A 26,816-nucleotide genomic window follows, 5' to 3' on the forward strand; every position below is an offset into this window, starting at 1 on the left:
GACCAGACTGGTAAAAATCCAACCATTAGAAAACAGAAGGCTGCGAGGACGCTCTTAGACATCTTAGAAATCACAAATGCAGATTCCCTGTGACCCAGAAATCCCACATCTAAGAGCTCCTCTTATAGGTCCACCTGCACATACGTCGAACGAGGTAAGCACAGGGAACTTCACCGTGGTACCGCCTGTAATGAGCCAAAGCCTGGAAACAACGCCGATCACCATTTGTCAGGAACCACTCAGTAAACCTGGGGACACAGGTGTGCGGCTGTCTAAAACAAAAAGTACGGCGGCTCTCTGTAGACTGAAGCAGAAAAAGTCCCCAAGGAATGAACCATGAGAGACTGTGGACTCTGGGAAACAAACTGAGGGCTTCAGAGGGGAGAGGGGTGGGGGACTGGGATAGGCCGGTGATGGGTATTAAGGAGGGCACATATTGCATGGTGCACTGGGTGTTATACGCAAATAATGAGTCATGGAACATTGCATCGAAAACTGGGGATGTACTGTACGGTGACTAATATAACAAAATAAAAATTATTAATGAAAAAAAAAAGAAAGACAGAAAGACAGAAAGACAGAAAGACAGAAAGAAAGAAAGAAAGAAAGAAAGAAAGAAAGAAAGAAAGAAAGAAAGAAAGAGTCCCCGAGACACACTGAGGAAGAAAAGAGAGTTCAGAAGTCTGTGTACGATGCTACCTTTTGTGTCAAAAGAACCAACCACGGGAGCAGGGTGCAAAAGTCTATCTGAATGAGCTCGTCCACCCGTGAAGCTCTCCAAGGACACAGAAGACGAGCGGCGAGTGTGGGGGCAGGGGTGTATGGGGCAGAAGTGACAGACACCTCCTGACACTGATTTTTGAACTAGGTAAATCTGTATCACTCTTCTGACGGTTAAATGGATCTCTTTAACACTGAATGTCTGAGCCATCACTTCAAAATCAGCGGCAATGCTCATTACAAGTGCAGCTCCCCGACCCTCCGCGGGTCTGCAGGCAGTGGGAGGCCCTGACGGGGCCCAAAGCTCCGTGCTGTTAAGCTCCACCCACGATTCCGATGCACCCTCCAGTCTGGGAACACAGAAGAATGTCTGCAGACTAAGAATCCCTGCTCTTTCCAGCTCTCAGAAGGGCTAAGACAGGCAAGTCCTAGGCAGGGCCCAAGGGACGCTGCCCATCTGTGGCCCCCCTCCTCACATGAGGCCGGGCCACTCTCAAAGGGCGGCCACACAGAGGCCCACACTCACCTCTCATCTGGAGAGTCTACGTGGAAGGTCCTCTCGATGACCGTGGTCCACTGCAGGCAGCGTATGACAAAGGTGTTGGGCCGTGGTCTCTCGGTCTTCATCAGCTGGCATTCTGCAGACAGAGAGAGGGGACAGAGCCGGGAGAGTGGGGGACAGCCCTGCTGGCCTGCAGCCCACATTCCGAGCCACTGCCTGCGTGCCACATGGTGTAGAGATACGTTAGTGACGGAGTCCGCCCTGGCCTTGTCTCTCTGGGGCTCAAGGTCCACTGTGTGTCGGGGAGGGGGACAGACCACCAGACAATGACAGCTCAGTGTCTCCGGGGGAGGCCCAGGAGGCAGCCAACCCAGCCCAGAGCTCAGGGGGTATCCCAGAAGGGGCATCTCTGCACTGAGCCCTCAACGAGATCAGAATGTAGTCAAACCACACAGAAGGGCGCATCACGTACAGAAGCCCAGAAGTGCGAGAGGGTCCAGCATGGTGAGGGAATGGCAGGTTCTGCTCTAGATGTAAGAAGGGGAGAAGAGAAGGACAGGCTGGAGGCGGACAGGAGCTGGACTGCAGGGCTTGGGGTGCATGGTGAGGAACTTGGGCTTCGTCTTGAGGACAAGAGGGAGCCACAAAAGGCTTTCAATAGGGAAAGGACATGAAGATATCTAAACAGATCCCTCTGTCTGCCATGGAGGTGGTGAGAGAGAAGGGAGGCCAGGAGCCGGGGGAGGAGGCCGGGGCTATGCCAGAGTGGGGCCGTGGGGAGGGGAGCAAAGGGCAGGGAGACAGGCCATAGAAGAGGTGGAGGCCACTAGGACGAGGCCAGGCCTCTGGCCTGAGCACTAGGAGGCAACAGGACCCTCCCTGAGATAGAGACGGAGAAGAGGCGGCTGGGGGAGGGGAGAGTTGAGAGCCAGTTTGGGACATGGTGGGTAAGTGGACTAGAGGACATCCAGGGAGAAATGCACAAGAAGCTGCTCGGGATAGCCTGACAGTTCAAGTGAGAAGCCAGCATGGGGCACTGCCACATCGGGGTCACCAGAACCCAGGGAAAGTGACAAGGACAAGGCATTAAGCAGGACAGAGAGGGGACTGGTGTGGGTGGGTGTGGCCTCAGATGCTGCCAGGGGGAGAAGCTGGCACAGGGAGCTGGGTGGGAGAGGGTGATGGTCTGGGCTGAGGAGTGGCAGAGGAGAAGGGGGTGCCTCTGAAATGTTCTCTGGAGGTGGGACAATGAGGACGTGGTGACCGATCCAGGGAGCAGGGAAGGAAGGAAGCAGGGGGTCGGGGGCAGGACTGTGGTTCTACAAGGCCCAGGCAAGGGATTTGGGCCTGCCAAGCTTTCACTGGCCAGCGTAAGGCTAGAAGGCACCACTTGGGGTACCATGGATGGGACGGAGGATGTGAAGTTAGCCCTGCGATCAGCTGAGCAGGAGACCATGCTGTCTGTCTCTAGGTTAGAGGGACAGAGATGTGGGCCGTCACCAGAGCGCAGGAAGGATGGCAGGTGCCTGACACCCACCAGCACCACAGGTCCAGCTGGCAGATTTACAACTGCAGAGGCGGTGCTGCCTGGGGCGAGGGCCTGGGGAAACGCCTGGCTTCTCCCTTCTTCCTGCTCCCCACAGGCCACCAGTTCAGCCCTCCCACCCCGGGCCAAGCTGACACAAAGGTGGGGCAGGTGGGAAAGGTGGGAAATGGATTGGATGGCAAGCCGGACCTGGACAGGCCCGCACCCAAGAAAGGCCAACCTCCATGGGCCCCCTGGACCTGCCAGTGGTTGGTTCCCTGAGCACCTGACCTCTGGCCTGGCGTGCCCCAAGACGCACCTGCGACAGAGAAGTTGTTCAGGGGGGGCAGGGTCTGGTCAGGGGCGTCAGGCCGCTCCTTGTATCCAATGAAGGAGCCGTCACTCTTCAACAGGAAGTACCGGGGCCTCCAGGTCTTGATGTATTCACCTGAGTCGAGGCAGAGAGGAGGGAGAGAGGTCAGGGCAGGCAGCCCTGTGCGACAGCACCCCACAAAGGGCACCTGGGTGGGAGGAGGGTTCATGAGAGGGCCGGGAGGAGACCACCTCTGCTAGAGAAAAGCTCCAGGCAGCCCCCGCTGACGCAGGCCGGGCCAGGCCGGGCGCTGGGCAGGGCCCCAGTGATCCAGAGGTCAGGCCTGGCAGGAAGGCGCCTGCTGCAGTGCCCTAGGGCACCAGCTGCCTCCGCGTGTGGCCAGCAGCAAGCCATCCCGGCCATCCCTGCCAGCGCGTGGCCCGCTCCCAGGGGAGGCCCGGGCTTCCAAACACACATGCCCTGTGGCCCTGTAAGGCCAAATCCCATGGGCTGGTATTCACCAGGACAGCCGTGCAGGTGGATCAAATGTCAAAACACTGTGCCAGGCAGGGTATAACGGCTGCTGCGCCCTCTGAGTGCCCCTTGATTGCTTCCATTTGTTCGAACCAAGAATATCCAAGCACCCTGTGTTCACACGCCCACGCGGCAAGGACCCACTCCTCAGAGGGCCTTATTCGTAACTGTAAAAAGTGGAAACTCAAAAGTCTATCAGCTAATGAATGGAGAGACAGAACGTGGCACAGCCACACAAGAGACTCTCGGTCCTATGAAGAAGTTACAACTACATGCTACATACAACGTGGACGAACCATAACTTATGCTAAGTGAAAAAAGCTTGTGACCACAAACTATTCCATTTGTATAAAATGTCCAGAGTAGGCAAATCTACAGGTGAAAAGCAGATTTGTGGCTGCCTGGGACTGGGAGGGGGAAGTCTGGGGGGAGGTCGGAGGGGAATGGCCAAGGGGGAGGGCAGGGTTCTTTCCAGGGGAGTGGAAATGCTCTAAAACTGATGGTGGTGAGGGGTCTACAACTCTGACCACACCGAAAGCCACCGAACTGCATACTTTAAATTCCCGAATTGTATGACGTGTGAATTCTAGTGCTAGCTCTTAAAAAACATGAGATGGTAACCATAAGACATCCAGCTTAGGGCCCAACATACCACAGGTGCTCAATAAATGCTTGTCATCATCAGCCCACTGTGCAAGCAAGTAAACAAGACTGGGCCAGGCCCCCGACCCACATGGCACACGGGAAGCAGGACTGCAGGGTGGGCTCTGAGCTGGGTGTGCTGTGTGGCCTCCAATAAGTCACTTCACTTCTCTGAGTCTTTGTCTCCTCTCATGCGGATATCCATTAACTGATGACGATGATCAGGTAACACTCTAGTAGTATTCCGTGTCAGGTACTGCCCCAAGTATCTTTCAGGACTTAACTTATTCAATTCTTTCATGTCGGTTCTAAATGACTCAATATATATAAAGTTCAAAAACCAACAAAATCCCAAATCCAACAGCACAAAGGAAGGATTATAGGACGTGACCAAGTGGGGTTATACCAGGAATGCAAAGGTGGTTCAATATATGAAAATCAATCAACGTAATACACATTAATAGAACAAAGGGGGAAAAAAACCACATGATCATTTTGACTATGGCAGAAAAATACTTGACAAAACCCAATACCCTTTCATGATAAAAAAAAAAAACTCGGCAAGCTAGGAATAGAAGAGAATTCCCCCCACATGATAAAGGCATCTATGAAAAATTCACAGTTAACATCATTCAGTGATGAAAGACTGAAACTTTCTCATTAACATCAAGGAAAAAACCAAGATGTCTACTGCTTTCACCACTGCTGTTAAACACTGCACTAGAAGTTCTAGCCAGAGAAAAAGAAAAAGAAAGAGATAAAAGGCACTGAACTTGAAAAGGAATAAGTAAAACTATCACAAGGAATCCACAAAGTAATGACAAGAGCTAATAAATCCGGCAAGATTGACACACAAAAACCAGCTGTTGTTTCTATACGTTAGCAATACACAATCCATAAAGGGACTTTTTTAAAAATCCCATTTGCAAAAGCACAAGGAGGCAAAAGATGTACACACTAAAAACTACAAGACACTGCTGAAAGAAATTAAAGTCCCAAACAAATGCAGAGATATCCTATGTTCATGGATTGGAAGGCTTCACATATGTTAAGATGGTGACACTGCCCAAGTGATCTACATATTCAACATGGGATGGTACCTATCAAAATTCCAACAACCTTTTTTGCAGAAATAGAAAAGTCAATCTTCATACTTCCCGATTTCAAAACTTAAAAGTTTTGATTTCAAAACTATAAAGCTACCGTAATCAAATCAGTGTGGTCTGAGCATAGACAGATAGACCAATGGAATAGAACTGGGAGTCAAAAAATAAACCCACACATATGGTCAATCAGTTTTCAACAAGGGTGCTAAGAGCATTCTGTGGGGAAAGAATAGTTTCTTCAACAACTGGTGGAACAACAGGACAACCACAGGCAAAAGAATAGAGATGGACTTCAGCCTCGCACCATACACCATATATAAAAATTAACTCAACATGGATCTACTTAAATATAAGAGCTAAAATGGTAAACTCTTAGAAGAATACATGGGGTAAGTCTTCATGACCCTGGATTTGGCAATCGATTCTTTGATATGACACCAAAATTACAAGCAACAAAAGAAAGAAAATAAAGTAGATCATTAAAAATAAAACTTTTGTGCAAAGGACATTATCAGGAAGATAAAAAGACAACCAACAGAACAGGCAAAATATCTGCAAATCATAGCACTAATTAGGGTCTAGTTTCCAGAATATATAAAGAGTTCTTACAACTCAACAACAAAAAGATAAATAGCCCAATTAAAAAATGGGCAAAGGGATTGCATAGGCATTTCTCTAAAGATATAAAAATGGCCACTATACACATGAAAAGATGCTCAACATCATCAGTCATTAGGAAAACGTAAGTCAAAACCATGATGAGCTACCGCCTCACAGCCACTAGGACTGTAATTTAAGAGAAAGAAAAGAAAACGGGCATCCGAGTGGCTCAGTTAAGTGTCTGACACTTTTCTTTTTTTAAGATTTTATTTTATTTTTTTTAAAGATTTTTATTTATTTATGTGACAGAGAGACAGCCAGCGAGAGAGGGAACACAGCAGGGGAGAGGGAGAGGAAGAAGCAGGCTCCCAGCAGAGGAGCCTGATGTGAGACTCGATCCTGGAACACTGGGATCACGCCCGGAGCCGAAGGCAGACGCTTAACGAATGCACCACCCAGGCGCCCCTAAGATTTTATTTTTTTATTTGACAGAGAGAGAGTACTCACAAAAGCAGGGGGAGCGGCAGGCAGAGGGAGAGGGAGAAGCAGGCTCCGCACTGAGCAGGGAGCCCAACTCGGGGCTCGATCCCAGGACCCTGAGATCATGACCTGAGCTGACGGCAGACGCTTAACTAACTGAGCCACCCAGGCGCCCCGCATCTGACTCTTGATTTCAGCTCATGTCATGATCTCATGTTGAGGGATGGAGCCCTGTGTCGGGCTCTGTGCTGGGCATGGAGCCTATTTAGGATTCTCTCTCTCCCTTTGCCCCTCCCCCTTCTAAAAATATTTTTTAAAAAATAATAAAAGAGAAAGAAAAGAAAAGAGACAAAACAAGTGCTGGTGAGGATGTGGGAGAAAACGAAACCCTTGTGCACTGCTGGTGGGAATGTGAAATGCTACGGCTCTGTGGAAAAGGCTGGTGCTTCCTCAGAAACTTAAATACAAAATACACTATAGGTCATAAATGCAGAATATACAACCCTGATACACATAAACGTAAATACATATATTACCTAATCAGAGTGCATCAGATTGTAATTACAGAATATACGACCCAATTTATATAACCTGTAGAGATACAGATTATAAACACAGAACATGTGACCCAGCAATTCCACTCCTAGGTATGGACCCAAAAGAACTGAAAACAAGTACTCAAATGCTTGTACACCAATGTTCGTAGCAGCTCTATTCACAGTAGCCAAAAGGTAGAAATAGCCCAAATGTTCATCAACCGATGTATGGATAAACAAAATGTGGTATTTTCATACAACGGAATGTTGTTTGGCCATAAGAAGGAAAGAAGTACTGATCCCAGCTACGATATGGATGAACTCAAAGACACTGTGGTAAGTGAAAGGGAGCCGGACACAAAACGCCACCTATTGTATGATTCATTTGTATGAGATGTCCGTAATAACTAAATCCTTAGAGACAGAAAACAAATCAAAACAAATCGGAGGCTGCCAGGGGCTAGGAAGAGGGGGGAATGGGGAGTGACAGCTTAATACGTACGAGGTTTTCTTTCAGGGAGATGAAAATGTTTTGGAACTAGACAGAGGGGTGGTGACACCACATCGTTGAGTGTACTAAACGCTACTGAACTCTACACTTTGAAATGGTAAACTTTGTGTTATGCAAATTTTACCTCCATTTTAATTTTTTAAAAAGATTTTATTTATTTGAGATACAGTGAGCACGAGCTGGGGTGGGGGGCAGAGGGAGAGGGAGAAGCAGACCCCCGCTGAGCAAGGAGCCTGATTTAGGACTTGATCCCAGGACCCTGGGATCATGACTTGAGCTGAAAGCAGACGCTTAACCAACTGAGCCACCCAGGCATCCCAATTTTATCTCCACTTTAAAGAGCAAAACACACAAACAAACAAACAAACAAAAAAACCAGAAAAACACACACTAAGGCTACTGGAAGTTAGGAAAGCGTTCCTGTCTGGGAAGGGCAGAGGGCTTCTGGGGACTGTCTTGTTCTATATCTTGATCTGGACATTGGTTCTAGAGTGAGTTTATGATCCAGGCACTCACCTGCAGTATTTTCTGTATTGGTAATAAAGGGGGGGGGAGAAACCTAGAAGGAAAGGGAAAACATCTTCACAACAATCCCATTTTACCAACAAGAAAACTGAAGCCCAGAGGCTCCATTACTTGCCTGTTAACTGGGAGAGCTGGGATTGGAAGTCAGGTTTGCTCCGTCCAGAGTCCACGCTCTTGACCACTACACTGCCTGCCTCACAACTGGCAGACGGGGGCTGGCCTGGTGGGGACCGGCAGAAGGTGTGCAGAGGCTGTGTCAGAAAGGGGACTGGCGCAGGGCATGAGGGACTCCAAAAGCAGACCCTGCTCAGCAAAAGGTAGCCTGTAGGCCAGACCTTGAGAATGCTGGTTCAGGAGGCAGAGGGTAAGTCTTTGCCGAATCCTGGGTAAATCAGTCTTCCTGCCAAGCCTCAGCTTCCTTGCCTACAAGATGGCGCCGGCCTCCCAGGGCAGCTATGGAAACGCCACAAAACTGGGCTTGCCTAGAGCAGAGCCCTGTGCCTGGCACCGGACGGGCACATGGCAAACTGGGGCTCTATTACTTTAACCACCAGCGGTGGGGTGAGATGGCACAGGTACCCACCTGCCCTTGCCCACCTCTGCTCAGAATGGTGGGCCATGGGTTGGGGGGGGGCACACCTGGCTGGCTCTGTCAGAAGAGCATACGATTCCGGATCTTGGGGTCGTGAGTTCAAGCCCCAAGTTGGGCCTAGAGCTTACTTAAAAAAAAAAAAAAAAAAAAAAGAATGGCGGGCAATGGGAGGCCCAGGAGCACCGTGCATCCTTGTGTGTACGGTGCAAACCCAAGGTGGGTGCGTCCCAGCGAGGCCATCCCAGCAGCTCATCTGGGCCCCTGCAGCATGAATGGAGGCACTGAAGGCCTAAGAGGGGCTGAGACCCATTTAATGCCGTCGGCAGCCCTAGACCAGACCCAAGCTCCCGCCCCAGCAACAGCTCTCTGGCTGCCTCCAGGGCTCCTCACAGCCCAGCCCAGTGAGCCACGGGCCTGGGGACACTCAGGGACTGAGACCCTGGCAACACCCTAACACACTCATACCACCCACACACAATCCCAATCATTCATTCAGCAATCAGTTATTGAGCACCTACTGCATGCCAAGAACTTTCCTAGGCCCTGGAGATACCACAGTAAACAGCCAGATAAAATCCCTGCCCTCAGAGAACTGATTAGATCAGAGGCCTAGGTTGTTAACCCATTTTACAGATGTGAAACCAAGGCTCAGAAAGGTGACAGAGCTTGCTCCGAGTCACCAAGAGGAAGTGGCGAGCCAGGGTTAGAACTCTGACATCTGCCAAGGCTCGGAAAGCTCCATCGACAGCTGTAAACTCACGGCCCACCCTGGGCGGGTAGCGCCAAGGTGCCTCAAATACCACCCATGCCCGGAAAGGGCACTGGGAAACAGGTCTCCCTTGCCCAGTCTGATCGTGGAGGCCTGGCCCTGGGGATCACCTCCATGCCTCATCACTGCTCTGTGTCTGCAGACTGGGACAGGGCAAGATGGGTGGGCACTTCTCCTGGTTCCCACGGGGCTGGCCCCCTCAGCCTCCTTGCCTCTTCAAATACATTCAGTCCACTCTCCCTCCAGACCCACGGCTGGCCCCTTCACCTGCACTCTCCTGCCCCAGTTAGCCCTGGGGCTCGTTCCCTGCACTCCTGCGGGTCTTTATCAAATGTCCCTTCTCAGTGAGACCCTCCCTGACCGCCTTGTTTACGACAGCTCCCCCTGCTTCCTCCCATATCCCTTCTCACATTGCTCAATTGTTCTCCATGGCCCTTACCACCACTGCACGCACTGGTCCACTTGGGTGCCGCCCACCTTCCCCACTAAATGTAAGACATCAACGTGAGAAGGGGAACCTTCGCCTATCTGGTTCACTGCCGAGTCGCCAGTGCCTGGAGCACAGTAGCTGCTCCGTATGCGTCTGCTGACTGAATACACGCACACAGAGAGCGGCTCCCATTAGGCTTGGCCCCCTCCCTCCCTCCCTAGGAGAAGGTCCACGGAAGCCAGAACAGTCTGCCTCTTTCACTCCACAGTGCCTGGACAGCTGCCCCCCCACCAAGCCAGTGAGCACAACGCTTCTGGGGACAGGAGGCCTGGGCTCTAACAGGGTAGGCTGTTAGGCTCTTCACTGTCAATGACTTCATTTCTCCAGGCCTCAGTTGCCCACCCATACAAGCAGACAAGGCCATGCCCTGGCTCCTGGTGCCCTGGGCTCAGGTCACCTGCACGGTTAATTAAAGCCAAGGTCCTACCTGTGGCCTCCAGGGCCCAGGGTGGTTGGATGCAACATCTGGCTCGTCCTCGCTCTCTCCACTCCAGCCAGCCTGGTCAACTCAACCAGACACACTCCCGTCTTCGTCCCTGCTGTCCTGTTCCGTGGGACAGCCTTGCCCAGCTATGCGTGTGGCTCACTCCCTGGCCTCCCCCCGCCCAGGTGTCCATCACTGTCCCCTCCTCAGAGAGGCTCGCCCTCAGAGTCCCTACTGCTCACAACAGCACTCCTCACCACCTGACATCGTATGTCTGCTTCTCTGTTCGCTGTCCCCAGCCCCCACTAGAATGTAAACTCCATGAGGGCACCACACGTCCCAGGAGTCTGGGAGCCTGAGCCAGCCTGGCACAGCACACACACTGAGTAACTACAGAAAGAATGAATGCTGAGGTATTACCTCACTGTGTTACTTCAGTTAAGTGACCTCCCCTCTCCAAGCCTCAGTTTCTTCTTCTATAAAATGGGGCTATGACTGAGACCATGAATGCAGAGGCAGACTCGAGATTGGCCTGCGGGCTCACACAGGATGATGCCCAGCAAGGCCGGGGACTCGGGCCCAGGCAAATCTGCAGCTCCCCAGGCTGCTGCTGAAGGATTCCATGAAACAGGCTTGGAAGTTGCTGTTGGCCTGGGGCTGGCAGGTAGGGCTCAGCCCTCCCTGGGCACCAGCTGCCAGGAGGAAAGCCAAGGCAGGAGGGGAGATACGCCACCCAGTGGACAAAAGCTGCCCCTTACCACGCTTGTGGAGCCAGCCTTCCTTGATGACAGACACCTCGTTCATGGTGGCAGGGTGACACGCTGTCACCTAGCTTGGGACAGCTCAGGGCAGCAGGACATGCAGGAGGCGCGGTGGACAGAGCACAGTCTGCAAGACAAGAGAGGAGCTCATCAGAACGCAAGGGGGATTCAGCCACAGCCCCTGCCCTCAGGATGGCCAGGCTCTCCGACCCTCGGGCTGTTCTGCTGGCGCCGCACAGGGTGGAGTCCGTGAGGATAGGGAGCCCTGCCCACTTGGCCCAGTCCGGGGAGGAAGATGTGGCCTCGTCCTCGGGGACTCCAACTGGGGATTGGGGTCGGGGGAGCATGACCCTGCCCTCAGAGCCTTACTCCTGAGGGAACAGAGCTCCCTGGCCTGCGCAGGCCTTGCTGAGCAGCGGCAGCCCTTCCACCCACCTTCAGCCCAGACAGGGCTGGAGGGAAGGAGCTGTGGCTCCACCCGTGTCACTCCCAGGCCCCCACACTGAGGTAACCTGGGATGAATCAGACAGCCCTGGGCACCTGAGGGAGTGCTCAAAGCCACCAGCATCTGCCTGCCACCCCCCAGCCCGACACGCAGACACACACATGCGCACACACACTTTCTCCGCCCCCTCCCCTCCTTCCAACCTACCACCCTTAGCAAACCAAGTGCCCCCAAGCCCCTGCTCCGAACCACCCTATGTCACTCCCTCAGACTCAGTCCCCTCTTTGCCCCCACCAGATGACTGAGGGAAGACAAGTCTCCAACGCTCAGGATCTTGAACAAGACAGCAACCTACTGTGTATGCACTTGTCTGGGGCTTAAGAGCCAGTCCCGGGGGCTCGATCAAGGCCCCAGTCCCTTCCCCGAGACCTCTACTTCCGTCCTCAGAGACCAGCAGCCGACAGACTGACAGACGCCGAGGCCACTGCATCGTCTCAGGTTCCCAGGGTGGAAGGGAGAAGGGCGGGAGGCAGCCGCCCGCTGGGCCCCTACCTGGAGCCACAGGCCTGGAAAGGGGCCACGGAGCCCAAGGCGCCTTTCGCCTTTCCCGGCCTGGGGTTATTTGCGGACAGCAGGTCAGGAGCTACATCGGCCCCCAGAGAAGTGGCAGCTGGCTCTAGGGACACCGAGGGCATCAGCTTTCTCTCATGCCCCAGGGGAGCTGGTGGGCCGGACGCACTACTGCCTGGCATGTGACAGTGGCAGGCTGCCCGGGTCCAGGCAGGGAAGGGAGCTAAGTGGGAGGAAGCGAAAGGAAAGACAAGATGGGCAGTGACAGAGAAGTAAACAGCAGGGTGAGAAATCACGTTCTGGACTCTGAGCCGCAAAGGCAGGGCCAGGAGCAGCACAGGGGCTCCCTCTGGCAGCAGGCAGACCAGTCCCAAGGGGCTCACGCTCCACGCAGGAACACCCAGGACCGCAGAGCCTGAAGATCCCACTGGCCTGCACGTCCACCTCTGATGTGACCGGTCTCTGCACCTGCCCTGCCCCACGCCCCGCCTCCCGCCCTCCGGGTGGCCTGGCTCACTGGCTCAGGTCCAGCGCTCTCCTCTCCCTCGAAGGCCCCCCCCACCCCCTCCCTAGATTCCCTGCTCCGTTATTGCTCCCTTCGATCTGTCCCCATTCACCAGCTGGACCGCTCAAACCTGACCCTGTCCTTCCCCCACTCAAAACCCTTCCATGGCTTCCCGCTGGCCTCGGGAAAGAGCCAAGCTCCCTCATTTGGGATTCGAGGCTCTTCAGGACCCGGCCTCTGCTGACCTTCACTCCAGCTGCCTCCTGCCCCTGCTCAGCCCAACAGTCCCGACTGTCCATCCACCCGCTTCCTGATGCCTCTCCCAACTGCCCTGGCCTTCTCCCCGGGCTCTGAGTCTCTGCTTTCAACCCTTAGACTCCATCCAAATCTGGCCCCGTCCCTCCAGGTTAAAAACCCTTCCAGGGTTCCCCAGCGTGCTCAGACGGAACAAAGTCGTTCCCACCACAAGCCTAGGGTCACCTAAAAAGCTCTCCATAAAACTTAATGACCGTGACAATAATTATACCCGGTACTACCTCTGTCTCCAGCCCCCCCCCAACCAGGCTTCTGTCTCTCAGGCCCATCCCTCTGGCCTCCATCCCCTGTACCTTCTGTGGGTTCTCCCTCCTCCTTGAGGTCTCAGCTGAACCAAAGCCTCCTCCAGGAAGCCTTCCTGACCTCAGAGGCTGCCTGGGTGCTCTGTGTGCACCTCCTCGGCCAATTCTCCCGACACCTATTAAGTGCTAGTCTAGTGGACCAGCACAGCATCTGGATATCTGCCGAGTAGGTAATGAATGAACCCAGCTCTCCCCAGTCCAGGACCAGATTGAGCCATGGAAACATTTCCAGAGTCTATTCACGCCACCAATCTCTGAGCGTATCCTAAGCTCCAGACAACCAGAGGGGTACCAGAATGAAGCATCAGGAAGACACAGCCCCTGCCATCGCAAAGCTCACATCCCAGTGGAAGAGGCAGACAACGCACGAGTGCGCACGGAACAGTGTCAGGTGGCAGAGAGGCTCTGAGAAGCAAAGTAGAGCAGAGGAAAGGGTGGCGGGGAATGTGGGGTGTTATGTTAGCCGTGTGGTATGGGGTACATGTGAGGAGGGAAGGAGCCATGCTGCCACGTAGGGAAAAGAATTTCAGGCAGGGGAATAGCAAGTGCAAAGCCTCTGAGTCAGGAAATACTTGTAGAGCATGAAGAACTGCCAAGGGCCAGTGTGGCCAAGGAGTGAGGAGAGGTGGGCAGGAAGAACACACAGGGCCTGACACGAGGCGGTGGTGGGAAGTTCGAGAAGTCTTCCCCTGATGTAGGGGCTGACACTGCACTTTCCCCGGTACCAGCTCAGTTTGGAAGTTTCAAAGAACCGGGATGGAGAACCCAAGTCCCAAGGAAGGGTGGACGTGGAAGAACAGACCAGGGGCCTGACGTCCAACCTCAGCTCTCCCCTCCCATCCCCAGCCCGGCAACTTCACCTCCGCTATTCCACATGTCTTGGGGTATCAGCGCTGAAGCACCCTCTGCGTGCAGAGGCTCGGCCCACTGCCTGGCCTGGCCCCCGGGGAACACTCAAACACGTGGGTGAGCACTCAAACACGCAGCTGCTGTGATCAGAGAGAAGCAAAGGCAGCCAGGTGTGGCCATGAGTGGTCAGGGTCGCAGAGTCCGAGAGCCACTGCCAGCTGGGTGGCCTTGAGCAATCAGGGTGCCGGTGCCCTCATGGAGACCCTCCTGAATGATCCCAACCGACCCACCAGAGGGGCAGTGACCAGGCCCAGGGGAGGGCAGAAGCTCAGAGCGTGGAAGCCATTTACCTCAGGTCTTCCTGCTGAGGAGTGGCGGAAGCCCTGGCCACTGCTTAGCACCCCGGGGCCACTTTTTACATTCCCATTTCGGCAATTAAGAAGCCAGAGGCAGCCTGAGCGAGGGCAGGGGGAGGAACTGGAAGATCCCCTGCGCCCTGCCTGGATCCAGCCCGTCCTCCCACTGAGGGTGGCGCCTCCGCTGAGGTGTCTGTGACGCAGTACTGAGGTGATGAAATACCAGGCACGGAAGCCAGGGGGATGGCCTGCTCCCTGGGGAGCTGCTGGCGGAGGCCGCCCAGGCGAGAGGACAGAGAACAGCCTCTGGAAGCCAGGTGTCAGCACGCAGGGGCCTGCCCTGGCCGCCAGCCCGCAGGCAGCACACCCCAGGGCAGGGAGGACCTGGACGGTCCCATCCCCACTCGCTGCTTCCTTGAGTGTCTGGGCCTGAGTTGGCCGAGAGCCTGGGGCAGCCTGTAGGCTTGAGGTGAGGCCCCTGGAAGGCAAGGCGAAAAGAGCAAGGCCACTTCACAAGAGAGGACACCCACACTACAAGGAACACACATAATCTCATTATTTAGGGATTTATGCAAATTAAAATCATCCAGCAGAATGGCAGAAATTTTAAGAACAGACAATGCCAAGAGTTGACAAAGATATCAATGAATACCGGTGGAAGTATAAAATGGTTAGACCACTACGGAAAATTGCTTGGCAGTAAAAATTTAAACTCAATATGTGCCCACACCCCATGACCCAGCAATTCCACAACCCAACCCGAAAGAAAGGAGTGTGTTTGTTTACCAAGGGACATATAGTAGAATGTTCACAGCAGCAATACTCACAGTAACCCCCAAACTGGAAACAGACCGAGTGTCTACCCACAGGAGAACGGATAAACAAACGGAGGTAAATTCATACAGCAGAACGTTCTTCCACTCACTACTGACACATACAACAGGGAAACAGCATAAGGTTACCACGAAATAAACAGAAGAAACCAGACACACAACAACACATCAAGACTGCGTCCATTCACAGTGAGTTTGGAACGGGCAACACCTTACTACATGTTTAGGGGTGCCTTTCTCACTTATAAAACTATGCTGAACGTCAAGGAAACAAATCTGCAAAAGTCGGGAGAGCGGGTAGGAGCGCGGAAGGGGGAATTTCTGGGAGAGGACCGTGTTCTGTTGTGGTTACACAGGGCTCTGCTCTATAGCTGTTTGTTATACTGCACCATACAAAATGGGTTTAATATATTTTTCTGTACCATATGACAAAAGAAATAACTATAAAAACAAAAAAACACCTGGGTTTGAGAGTCCAAAGAATGCGGGGGAGCCAAAATCAGGCCTCCTGGCTTCCAGGGCTCGCCCTCCCCAAGGCTGGTGTGCCTGGATTTTCCCCTCAAGAAGGCCAGCTCACCAATGAGGAAGGAGAGGCATCAGAGATCCAGAGGATCCGAATTTCACCCCCAGGCTCTGCTGGCTTCCCAGCTGTGTGGCCACAGGCAGGTGACGCCCTGACCTCTGTGACTGCAGAGCTTGCCTCTGTACAGTGATCCTGCTGGAGAAGGGCTACGCACCCCAGCAGGGAGCAGGCGCACACTCCCAGCCCACAGCGTGGGGAGGGGGCTGGAGGGAGGGGAGGGGACGTCTAGCTCCGCACAGAAGGCAACTGAACAGGGATGAAGATCACTGCTCTCGGGGGTCAGCTCTGAGCAGGGAGGGGGAAGGCGACTGGACCGCGGTCCCCGAGGAGGCTCCAACTACTCTGACGAGCTTTTATTGGTTTCAAGAGCTGCTGAGTACACGGGTATCACTGACATACTCTACCGTTTGAGCTGAAACGCTCTACAATAATTTATTTTAAAACTTCTTTAAGACATTTAAAGAAGTATTCTCATCGATCTGACTCACAGGTGTTACTTATTACTCAATGGTTTCCAAACTGTACCTTCTTCAGAAGCTTTAGCTCACGCGCCAGAGTCAGATCCGTGAGAGGCAACTCAGAGGAGGGCAGGCCCTCGTGGCAGCTCTGGCAAGGGACTGGGTCCTGGGAAGGGTCCTTCCAAACCTGTTTCCTCATCTATAAAATTAGGGTTGTGTGGTTCCTGTTGCTTGGGGAGGGAGAGGGAGGGCTGTGAAGGCTCACCGAGCTCTAGCACTTCTGTCCTACCCCCTCCTATAGCCTGGGACCCTGTAACCACCCGAGTTGGAGCCCATCCCTCCTGTGCTCAAACCCTCCGGTGTCCCCATCTTACCCCGAGTAAAAGCCAGAGTCCTTATAGCCGCCTCAGGACCCTATGAGGCCTGCATGGTTCCCCCTTTACTTCTCCAAACACAGTCCATTTCAGCATTGCCTAGTCCTGTGGCTCCTCCAACGCACCAGGACGTCCCTACCTCAGGGCCCTTGCACGTGCTGCTCCCTTGGTCAGAATGCTCTGCTGCCAGGTACCTGAGGGGCTCTACCCCACTTTCTTCAGCCTCTGCCCACATGCCACGTTCTTCAAGAAGCCTTCCCAAGCAGACAAAAGGGAGCACCCATCCTACCTCCCTTTACCCTTTATTTTTCTCTATACCTCTCCTTATCCTTTACTTTTCTCCGTAAGCATTTATCATCGCTGACGTTATGTATTTACTTGTTCATCAGCTTACTGTCGACCTCTCCCTACTAGGATGTCAGCATGGTAAGAACATGGGCTATGGCCTGTCTTGGGCCCTGCTGGATCCTCTGAGCCGTGCAAGATGCTGGGTACACAGTGGGCACTTGAAAAGCTATTTGTGGAATGAATGTGCAGAGAGTGAAGCCCTGTGCCCAGAACAGGCTCAGAGTAAGTTAGATTCCTTCCCTTGCCACTCGTCAAGTCCGTTTTTCCTCCGGCCCCCCTCTCCCTGACCTGGTTTCTATGCCAGACGGCACAGATGGCATAAGGGAGGCAGGAGGGGAGGCCGAGGCTCTGCAGCTCCTGGAGCTGGAGACAGCAGGGTGGGGCTCATTCCCAGGGCTACAACCCCCGGGGGCCTCTGCCACCTGCCCTCTAATCTGCGCCTTCCCTATGGCTCCCTGAGGAGGACTTGCTCAGGAGATAAATGCAAAGACAACAAGAACTTGTCCTTCCACAGGCAGCACCTGCTTGCGGGAATCTGGGAGGAAACGTGTGCGCGGGGTGCTCGGAGGGAAGCAGCACCCTTGTTTGCCATCCGCAGCTCTGGGGACTGGTCCCGCGCTTTGTGAGCGCACTTTAGTAATACTACAAAAGGGGCAACCTGCCCCTGTTGGAATTTCTCCTGCAGAAAATGATCATGCCGGTGCACAGAGGTTCTGAGGTGGGGTTGCTCCACCTCAGCAGGAATGTGATTTGGGCCCAGGTAATTCCTGGCGCAGAGGCCGCTGTGCCCATAGGAGGAGGTTTATCAGCACCCCTGGTGTCTACTTGCACAGCCTTCCCTGAGCTGTGACTATCAAAAAGTCCTCACAGGGGCTCCTGGGTGCCTCAGTGAATCTCGATCTCGGCTCAGGTCATGATCTCAAGGTCATGGGATCGAGCCCCGCTTGGGGCTCCTGGGGCTCCATGCTCAGAGCAGAATTAGCTTGTCCCTTTCCCCCTCTGCCCCTCCCCCCTGCTCTAAGATAAATAAAATCTTAAAAAAAAAAAAAAAAAAGTCCTCACAGGCTACCAAATGTCCCCTGCGGGCAGAGCCACCCCCTGGCTGCGAACCACTGTGCCGAGGGTACACTTGCTGAAATCATGAAAAGACTGGAAGTGACCAAAACGTCTGCCCCAGGGCTCTGGCATCGTAGCGATGGTTAATGTGACAGCACTAAAAAGAGGGAGCGGACGGCTGTGTCTCATTTACCACAGGCCAGGCACACCCAAGTGTTCTGCGCGTGGGAATTCAACCCTCCCAGGCACTTTTACGATCTCTTTTTAATGAAGAAACCAAGTCACGAAGCGCAATGACCGGTGCCAGTGTCCAGACCAGAAAGCGTGGAGCTGGCGGGGCCGGCGGCCACATGGCCTGGGGGAGTCCGGCACATCAGGAGCCAGGTCCCTGCTCCCCAGCTTGGTGGGCTCGGAGCTTCCCCCCTGTGCAGCAGGGAGGCCGGAGCTGCCTCCACCACGGGCTGGGGCTCAGACTCCTGGATGAGGGGCCGTCCCCTGCCATGGGCGGTGCGGCCCTCAGACAGAAGCAGCCTCCGCGGGCTCCTGGCCATCGGCGTTCAGCGCGCTCCGGCTCCGCGGAACATCCGACCTGACCCCCCCTCCTGCCACACACACGTGCGCCCAGCACAGGTCCTCCGTTCTGATGGTTTCTCACATGCCGACGCTCCAGAGCTGGCCGTGCTGGTCCTGGCCCAAGTGTAGACGTGAGCCACAGCATCCTCTTCAGAAAAGCAGTCACCCGATCACCGATGGACCTTACGGGGAAGAGCGCCTTGGGGAAGAGCGCCTTAGGCGGGGGTGCACGCGGACGCCCGTGGGGAAGGAACTGTGCCAAGAGAGGCGGGATCACAGGCCGGAGTCAAGGCTGCCTCAGGACCCTCCGCACTCCCACCGTGGCTCTGCCGGCCTCCTAGGGGGCCCTGGGCACGTCACTTCCCCGCTCCTCCCCTTGGTCTCCCCATCCACACACTAGACATAGGAACGCACTCCAAGGCCGCGGTGAGGACTAAAGGAGTCAATCCACATCAAGTCCCTTGAACTCTGCCAGCGTGGCCACCGCTCAGGACCTATCAGGTGTTACTGCCTCTGCTGGTGGGAGGCGGGGGAACCCTCGCTTCCTACGTCGCACGTTTCTGTAACATGTGAATTTTTACCTAGTCCACCTTCTTGGTGGGAAGGCAGCATTAAAGATACTTTTTTTCTCTTAAACAGCACACAGTCCCCTCAGCTGCCCCATCTGTCTACTTGGAGCAGGTAGGACTAGGAGCAGGCTGAAGACGGAGGCGGGCTGCAAAAGATACTGGGACAAGAATAAGCACAGAGCAGATTTCCTTCTCTTCCTTGCCACCCCCACCCCACACCTTCCCCCTCAGCCCACCACCCAGGGCCCTACAGCACCCCACAGAAATCACGTCAGATATCTGAGTCGGCCTGGGCACGGGCTCCAAACAATGGGCTGCAGCCAGGCAAAGACCGTCCAAACACAGCTCTGACCCTGTCACCCTGTCCCTCCCCTGTTTGGGGATCACATCCAAGGCCTTCATGGAGACAAGGGCCCACCTCAAGTGGCCCCCGCCTAGCCTCCTGGCTCGTCGAACAGCAGCGCCATCCCCACACGCACTTTTCCCTTCTGGTCCCTCGAACGATATTTGTGAGCGTGCATGCTCTCTCTCACACACACATACACCCCAGGACCTTTGCACGTAGTAGTCCCCCACCCAGAACACTACTCAGCCATCTTCACCTGCTAAATCCTCACTTCCTCAGGGAAGCCTACCCAGACTGCTCCTTGCCCCACAACGAGTCACAGATCCTCAGAGCTCAGCCTTCCTGCCCCCTCACGGAACTTACCTCTAATGTGCTCAGTCACTTGGACAATTATCTAGGTAATGGTGCCTCCCCCATTGGATGCAGAACTCCACAAGGCAGGGATGGGAGTGTCCTGGTCCCTCACTGTGTCCCCAACCACAGGGCCAGGCCCAGAGCTTCCATGAACTCAGGGTAGGGGTAGCAAACACAATCATAGCTTTTGAGGTCAGAGTTGGGTCAAATAAAGGCAAAACAAAAAATCCTGCATTCATTCATTCCACAAATATGGCACCCGTGTTGTGTCAGCACTGCTCTGGTCACCAGGGAGACAGCAGTGACTGAAACAGAACTCCCTGCCCTAGGGGAGTTTATGGGGGGAGGGGAGACGGTGGACAGGCCTTCAAGTAAAGCTAAATGAAGAGGCAAATTACATGCTGGAACAGAAGCTGACAGATGTTACGGAGAAAAGCAGCTCACTGAGGACTAGGTATGTGGGAAGGCGCGAGAGTTTCTGGTTTTATCCAGGGTGATCAGGGAAGGGCTCACTGAGATGGCGAAATGTGAGCAGAAATTCTCACCGAGAGATGAGGCAGCCACCGAGAGATGAGGCACCGGGGAGAGGGGGAGAGCACCCGAGGCCCAGGGAGAGTAGCGCCAAGGCCAGGTGTGGCCTGCACGAGACCCAGTAAGGAGGGTGGAGGGGAACAGAGGCTGCTGTAAGGGCTGTGGTTATTTTTCAGGGACAGATGGGGAACGGTCTGGCTTGGGGCACAGTGGGATGCGGAGTTCCTGGCCCCCGTGAGACAGAGCTTCTATCACAGCCACCTTCTGCGGCTGTCCCCATTGGCCTGACTCTCTCACCTCCTGGCTCACTTGGGGACCATGAGGATCCACATTTTACCGATGGGGAAACTGAGGACAGGAAGGATGCAGCAAGTACCCAACGCTGGGCAGCCGGGACACGGCAGAGGAAAAGCTGGATCACAACTGTCCCAGCCCTGATCCTCTTCCACCTCCTTCCGCCCTCACTCCCAAGAGACTGAGCCCCGTCTCACAGCCGGGCCAGCCTGCCCTTACCATCCCTGATGCCCTGCAGCCCTGGGCTGCCCAATGTACAGAAATGCACGCGCGCACACACACAAGCAGGGCCCCTCCAGTCTGGCTGAGGGCTTGCTTCCACCCTCACAGGCGCTGCTCCACGTCACCATCTGCCTGGCTCCCTGACCAGCAGTTTTGAGGCAGGGTCTGGTGGTGTGAGTCCCCATCTTATCCCTGGGGCACCCAGGAGCAAGCAGGTAGGGTCCTACCCACGGCTACTGTTTACCAAGTGTTCACGATGTGCCAGGTCTGGACTCCTATGAATCCTCACAGCAATCCCGGGAGGTAGATGCCATTACTGTTCCCATTCTTCAGAAGAGGAAACTGAGACCCAGAGAGATGAAATCACATGCCCAAGATCACACAGCAGGTGAGTGCAGGGGACGGCTGATCTAGCCAACAGAACTTTCTGTAATAATAGAAATGTAGCTACAGAGAATAGTGCAGATAAAAAACTAAATTTTTACTTGTATTTAAGTTTAACTAAAACTCAAATAGCCACACAGGGCTAGGGGCCAGCATATTGGAGGTGCAGCTCCACAGAACCTCTCTGGTGAAGCACCAGGGGACTGAAAGCAGGAAGAGGGGTGAAGGGAGGTGAGGGCCGGGGTGTGCTCACAGGCCCGAGGGGCTGGATCATCCCAGCCTGCCGCGGAGAAGCTCCCATGTGATACCATCACTCCCAACCCCTGACCCACTCAGCCCAGGGAGCTGAAACAGGGCTCAGAGGCCCAAATCCACACCCAGAGCGCTGGTCAACTCAAATCCGGACTGCTACCTTCCAGGATGTACAGGTCGCTTCCCTGAACCTCAGTGTCCTCACCTATAAAACGCGATCTTAACGCCAACCTGAGTGTGTGTTTATATTATTTTAAAAGATGTTTTGCTTTTTGGGTTTTTTGGTTTTGGTTTTTTTTTTTTGGCAATCCAGGATCATCACGGGGACCCAATGAGACGTACTTCAAGCACAACTGGGGATGAGGCCAGCACTTGGGAAAACAGGCAGCAATCACACAAAGGCAAACACCAAAGTCAAGGGCCAGCCTGAGCCTGAGTTAGAGCTATGGAAGTGGCAGCTACGTTCATACTGTCACTAGCTGGTTAAAAGGAATCATCCAGATGATTCATGACATGCCCATATTAACTTGTTGAAAATATCATCTAAATGAAAACACACAGCTAAAAAAAGTAGACAAGTCGCAGACGCTACCCCAAAACACATGCTCAACACTCACCACCTCCCCTACCCGCCTGCCACCCCACCCTTGGTCTAGGGACACCAGTTTGAGCAGCACAGACTTGCCTGCCAGCCCTGGGCCCTGCCACCCTCCTGTGCGCTGACCCCACCCCACTGGCTGCAGCGTATGTGCTCAGGGTCACCACACTGCCACCTCAGGGCCTTTACCTATGCTGCACCCCTCCCTGGCCCGTTCCTCTGGGCTTTCAGGTCAAGGCCTGACTCACCTCAGGACCCTTCCCCTAGTCCCCCTCCTGCCAAGACCAGCCAGATCTCTGTTCCCTTCCTCTGCGGCACCAAGCACTCTTGGACTTCTCTGCCTCCAAAACTGTACGCGGCACACAGTAGGCCCTCAATAAATTAACCGGTGAAAAAATGGAATACACAAATGACCACAAATAGCCAAGGGCGGGCTCCGTGGGCTTTAGGGGGTGGAGAGAGGCTGTACAGCCTCTCTGTACGCGGCCAAAACTGTACGCAGCACACAGTAGGCCCTCAATAAATTAACCGGTGAAAAAATGGAATACCCAAATGACCACAAATAGCCAAGGGCGGGCTCCAGAGGCCATGCAGGAATCAGATCCCGAGGCAGGGGATACAGGAGTATCTCCCAACCCTCACCCCTGCCCCCTGGCCTCTAGGGAAGGAAGGGGCTGGCCAAGGCCAGGGCTCCGTGGGCTTTAGGGGGTGGAGAGAGGCTGCTGCACCCCATCTCCCAAGCAGGGATCGAATGGAGCTAATCCAGTCATTTCCGGAACTGGGGCCTACTTCGGGCCAGCTCTATCTAGGAGAAGAGAAAGCCAAAAAGATCATTAGGACAACAGTATTGTGGGGTGCCCAGTTGGCTCAGTCGGTGGAGTGTGCGACTCCTGATCTCGGCGTTGTGGGTTCATGCCCCAAGCTGGGTGTAGAGATCACTTAAAAACTTTTAAAACAACAACAGTAATTACCTCAGAAACAGTGGCCATGGCACTGATCGGAGGCAGAAGAGCCAGTCTCAAAAACGCAGACTCAACCCCAGATAGAGCTGGCTTCAAATTTCCTGTCTGTTACCAACACCGTGACTTTGGGCAAATCCAGTAACCTGCTTGGGCCTTTGCTCGCTCACCTATGAAATGGGAGGAAGAGTTTTGCTGACCTCCCAGGTCACGGTGAGGATTGGTGAGAGCAGACACATAAGGCGCCACAGGGCCCGGCACAGAAAGGCCGCCCTGTTAGCTCTGAATAACAACAGAGCATTCTACGTAGCTTTCTGTGCCTCAGTTTCCCAACCACCCATGGTGGTGCTTGTTACCCACCTCACAGGCCGCTGTGTCCAAGCTCACACGCACAGGCTGCTCCAAGCCGTGTCTGGCTGAGCGGGGGCTCAGTGATGGGTATGATTGATACTCCTGTCGGGAGCCCTCCCCAGCAGGAACCTCAGCTGATTGGCCTGTCACCTCCTCCCAAGGCTCCAAACACACAGCGGCTCACCAAGCAACAAGCCCAGGCTGGCTGCGTCCAGAGCCCCTGTGCCCTCGCAGATGCCCAACCTGACCCAGGCTCACCATCTCCAGCAGCAGCAGCATGGATCCACCGAGCACTTTCACAGGAGGCCCCGTGTCAGGCACTCTCAAACACATGGGATCCCTGAATCCTCCCCACTTGGCAGGACTGTTCCCATTTCAGCCAAGCAAAATGTACCTCGAAGATATGAAATAAGGCCCCCAGGGCTCCAAAGCAACCAAGGGAGAGGCTAGGAGCTGGGAGCACACCCAGCTCAGCCCCAACCACAGTGCAATGACCCACGAGATGATGAAGACTTTGAAATCAGGCAGGGAGGGGGCAAGGGAGTGGCAGCTTCCTCCCCCCCATCCCCTGGGGTCCATTCGGAAAGGGTCCACAAGGTGGCAAACCAAGGCAGGCTTGGATTTCTGGCCTCACCCTTAGAAACAACATCTGCGGACGAGCTTCCTGGGCAGAACGGCAGGGCTCGAGGAACTTCCTGCACGGACTCTACATGCAGTCTTCCCTTAGCCAAGCCCGGCTTACCGTCCCCTGCTTCACGCACCCAGTACAGCCAGGCCGCGCTGCGGGTGCTGAGTTGGCGGTGGGTCCTGCCCCCAAGGGGGCCAGGCCCGAGCTCCCACCCCCCACCCCTGCCCCTCCCACCCCCGCTCCCTCGTTCCCTCCCTCCTGGTCTTGCTCCCAGGGCTGTCTCCCCTAGCTGGGCCTCTTGCTGCTTGGCTGGTTGTCCAGAAGAGCCTGCCACGGAACCACCCCACTGTGCAGCCCAGAGGCCTGGTGGTTGAGAGCCTTCCACTGAGAGCTCTTGGAAAGTTGAAGAGAGGCCCAGGGAGGGGTGCCCCTGGGTCCTCCAGAGGCCTGGAGATCAACTTCAAAAGACACTCCTTTCCATCCCCCCATCCCAAAGGATTTCCGGAGACCCCCAAGAGGTTTGCTCTGAGGGTCTCCATTCCTTCCGGGAAGATAGCCCAGAGCAAGCCTGGGAAAATCAACATCCCGGCCTCTGCTTACTGCACTAAGCCTTCAGTATGAAGCTTCCTCACCTATGCTTACCTGGTCTCAGAAGACTCTGGAGCCACACTGCCCACATTCAGAGCCCAGTAGGGTTGGGTACCCAGCAATAGTTACCAAGGCTCTCCAGGCCTCTGCGAACTGCATTCAGAGCCGAGTCCTCCTCGATCTAAGGGGTCTTCACTCAAGTCCTCCCAGGGCTCCTTTACAGCACTCCAATCCCGACCTACATGTCACCTCCTCCAGGAAGCCCTCCCGGGTCACCCCAGCTAAAACACAGTAATATCCCCACACTCTCTTTCCCCTGACCCCCATTCATTCTGCCTTCCTAACACTGATCACACACTGATATCCTCTCCCAGATTTGTTTGCTGGGCACCTGTCTCCACTAGAAGGTACACCCATAAGGCCTGGGTCTTCCAAGTTCTAAAGCAGCAACCGGGAATGTGGTCGGTCCTCAGGCACACAAGCTGCGTGGAAGGTCAAATCAGCCAAGCACAGCTTTTATCAGGTATTTACTGTTGTTCTGCGCTGTTATTTGATATTAGCCCAGCTGTTTGGGTTGGGGAGGGGTGGGCCACAAATTACCTCGCTGAGCCTCCCCCATCTGTCCCTAAACGGAACAGCCCTGGGCCCTGGGGAATGCGGTGTGAAAACCACAGAGGAGGGAGGCGACCATCACGCCTTCGCTGTTTCTAAGGCAGTGATTCTACTCGAGGGGGAAGTGGGAGGCATGTGAAACTCCCTGACCGGCTCAAAAATCTACCCCCCACCCCAGGCAGAAGCCTGAGAACCTCTTCTGGCAAAAGGCACCTTCTGAAGCTCGAAATCTGACCGAGCTGTTCCTCAGAGCACTCTGCAAGGCTCTGAGCCCCGCCTGCCCTCACTCACCCTGACCCACCACACACGCCTCCTCCGTGCCGCAGGTCCCCGCACCTCACCAAGCTTCCAACTCTGGCACCGTGGTTCCCCCACCGCGCCCCAAGGCCAGTCCTTCTCCTCACCGGGTCCATCCGATCAGGGATCAGCAGAGGTCTTCCTGACAGCCCAACTACAGAAGCTCCCAGCCACACCTGATGTTCACTGACTGCCCAGCACCTCCCTTTAACCTGTCCCTTGTTTATTCCCCAGGTGCCATGGAGGGAGCGCCTCTGTCCAGTGCACCGCGGCATCCTAGCACCTGAAGCCATGCCAGGCACGCAGCAGACGCTCAGTAAAGGCTGGTGGATAAACGAAAGCCTCTGGCTCTGCAATGCCTTCAGGATCCAATGCACACTTCTCCCCGCCCAGGTGGCTCTGCACAGCTGGGCCCCTGACTCCCACGAGCACTTCTGCTCCTCACCCAGCTTGCGCCCACCCTTCTGCCTCGAAGCCTTCAAAAGGGCTGTTCTCACCTGGGTCAAGGTCCTTCCTGCCACTTCTGGGGGCTGGGGTGGAGATTCAATAAAAGCACATATAACAGGGGGGTTTAGCAGAGCCTGACATCTGAAAAAGAGCTAGAATTTTGACCTCAGAGGAGCTCTGGGCAGCAGCTGTGTGGGAGGATGAGGAGGCCTGAGTGCTGCACTTGCCACCCTTTATTTGATTATGTCCCCACCCCCGCCCCAACCCTCCAAAACCTCTGTTTCCTCATCTGGAAAATGGAGATGCTAATTTCAGCCGGGCCCTCCTCCTGGTGGTACCTGCGGAGGCTCTGTAGCCCTGGAAGGGCCTCCAAGATAATACAATTACAATCGCTAAGATATCCTGAGGGCTCACCGCGTGTCAGGCACTCCTCTGAAAGAGCGAGAACAGGAAACGTTTACTGGAGGCTGTTACTGGAGGCTGTTACACCAGGGAGGCTATAAATGCTTTCCACAAATTAACCCATTTAACCTTCAGACAACGTATGAGAGGGAATGACCATCCCCTGACTCAGACAATGAAAGCTCAGAAAGGCTGAGGAACCTGCTCAAGGGCACACAGCCAGGGAGTGCTAGAGCTGGATTCGAACCCCATGCTCTGAATCATTTCGGTGCAGCTCTTTACAGAGGTCAGAAAGCAGGACACCGGATTCCCGGATTCTGGCTGGGCCAGCTGGGGAGCTGGACACTAAGACACCTGAGAGGACTGATGGGAGGGTGTGGGGAAG

The 26,816-nt window shown here is 54.5% G+C and overlaps 1 protein-coding gene across 3 annotated transcripts in view; it reads right to left on the reverse strand.

Annotated features, from left to right (window-relative positions):
* The window catches only part of AKT2 (AKT serine/threonine kinase 2), a 48,453-nt gene that overhangs the window by 18,443 nt on the left and 3,194 nt on the right, over window positions 1-26,816 (reverse strand). For 2 of the 3 annotated variants that reach the window (XM_040633979.1, XM_040633980.1), the window contains exons 2-4: window positions 11,028-11,157; window positions 3,067-3,195; window positions 1,247-1,358 (exon numbers count right to left, since the gene is read on the reverse strand). In XM_040633979.1, the coding sequence (XP_040489913.1) occupies window positions 1,247-1,358; window positions 3,067-3,195; window positions 11,028-11,073 (287 nt within the window). In that variant the 5' untranslated portion in view covers window positions 11,074-11,157. Of the gene's footprint in view, window positions 1-1,246; window positions 1,359-3,066; window positions 3,196-11,027; window positions 11,158-24,091; window positions 24,114-26,816 lie in introns of those variants that run through there. The other variant, XM_008688706.2, reaches the window with a different exon arrangement.

The sequence above is a fragment of the Ursus maritimus genome, unplaced genomic scaffold (genome assembly GCF_017311325.1).
Source record: "Ursus maritimus isolate PB19 unplaced genomic scaffold, ASM1731132v1 scaffold_19, whole genome shotgun sequence".
Taxonomy (NCBI): Eukaryota; Metazoa; Chordata; class Mammalia; order Carnivora; family Ursidae; genus Ursus; species Ursus maritimus.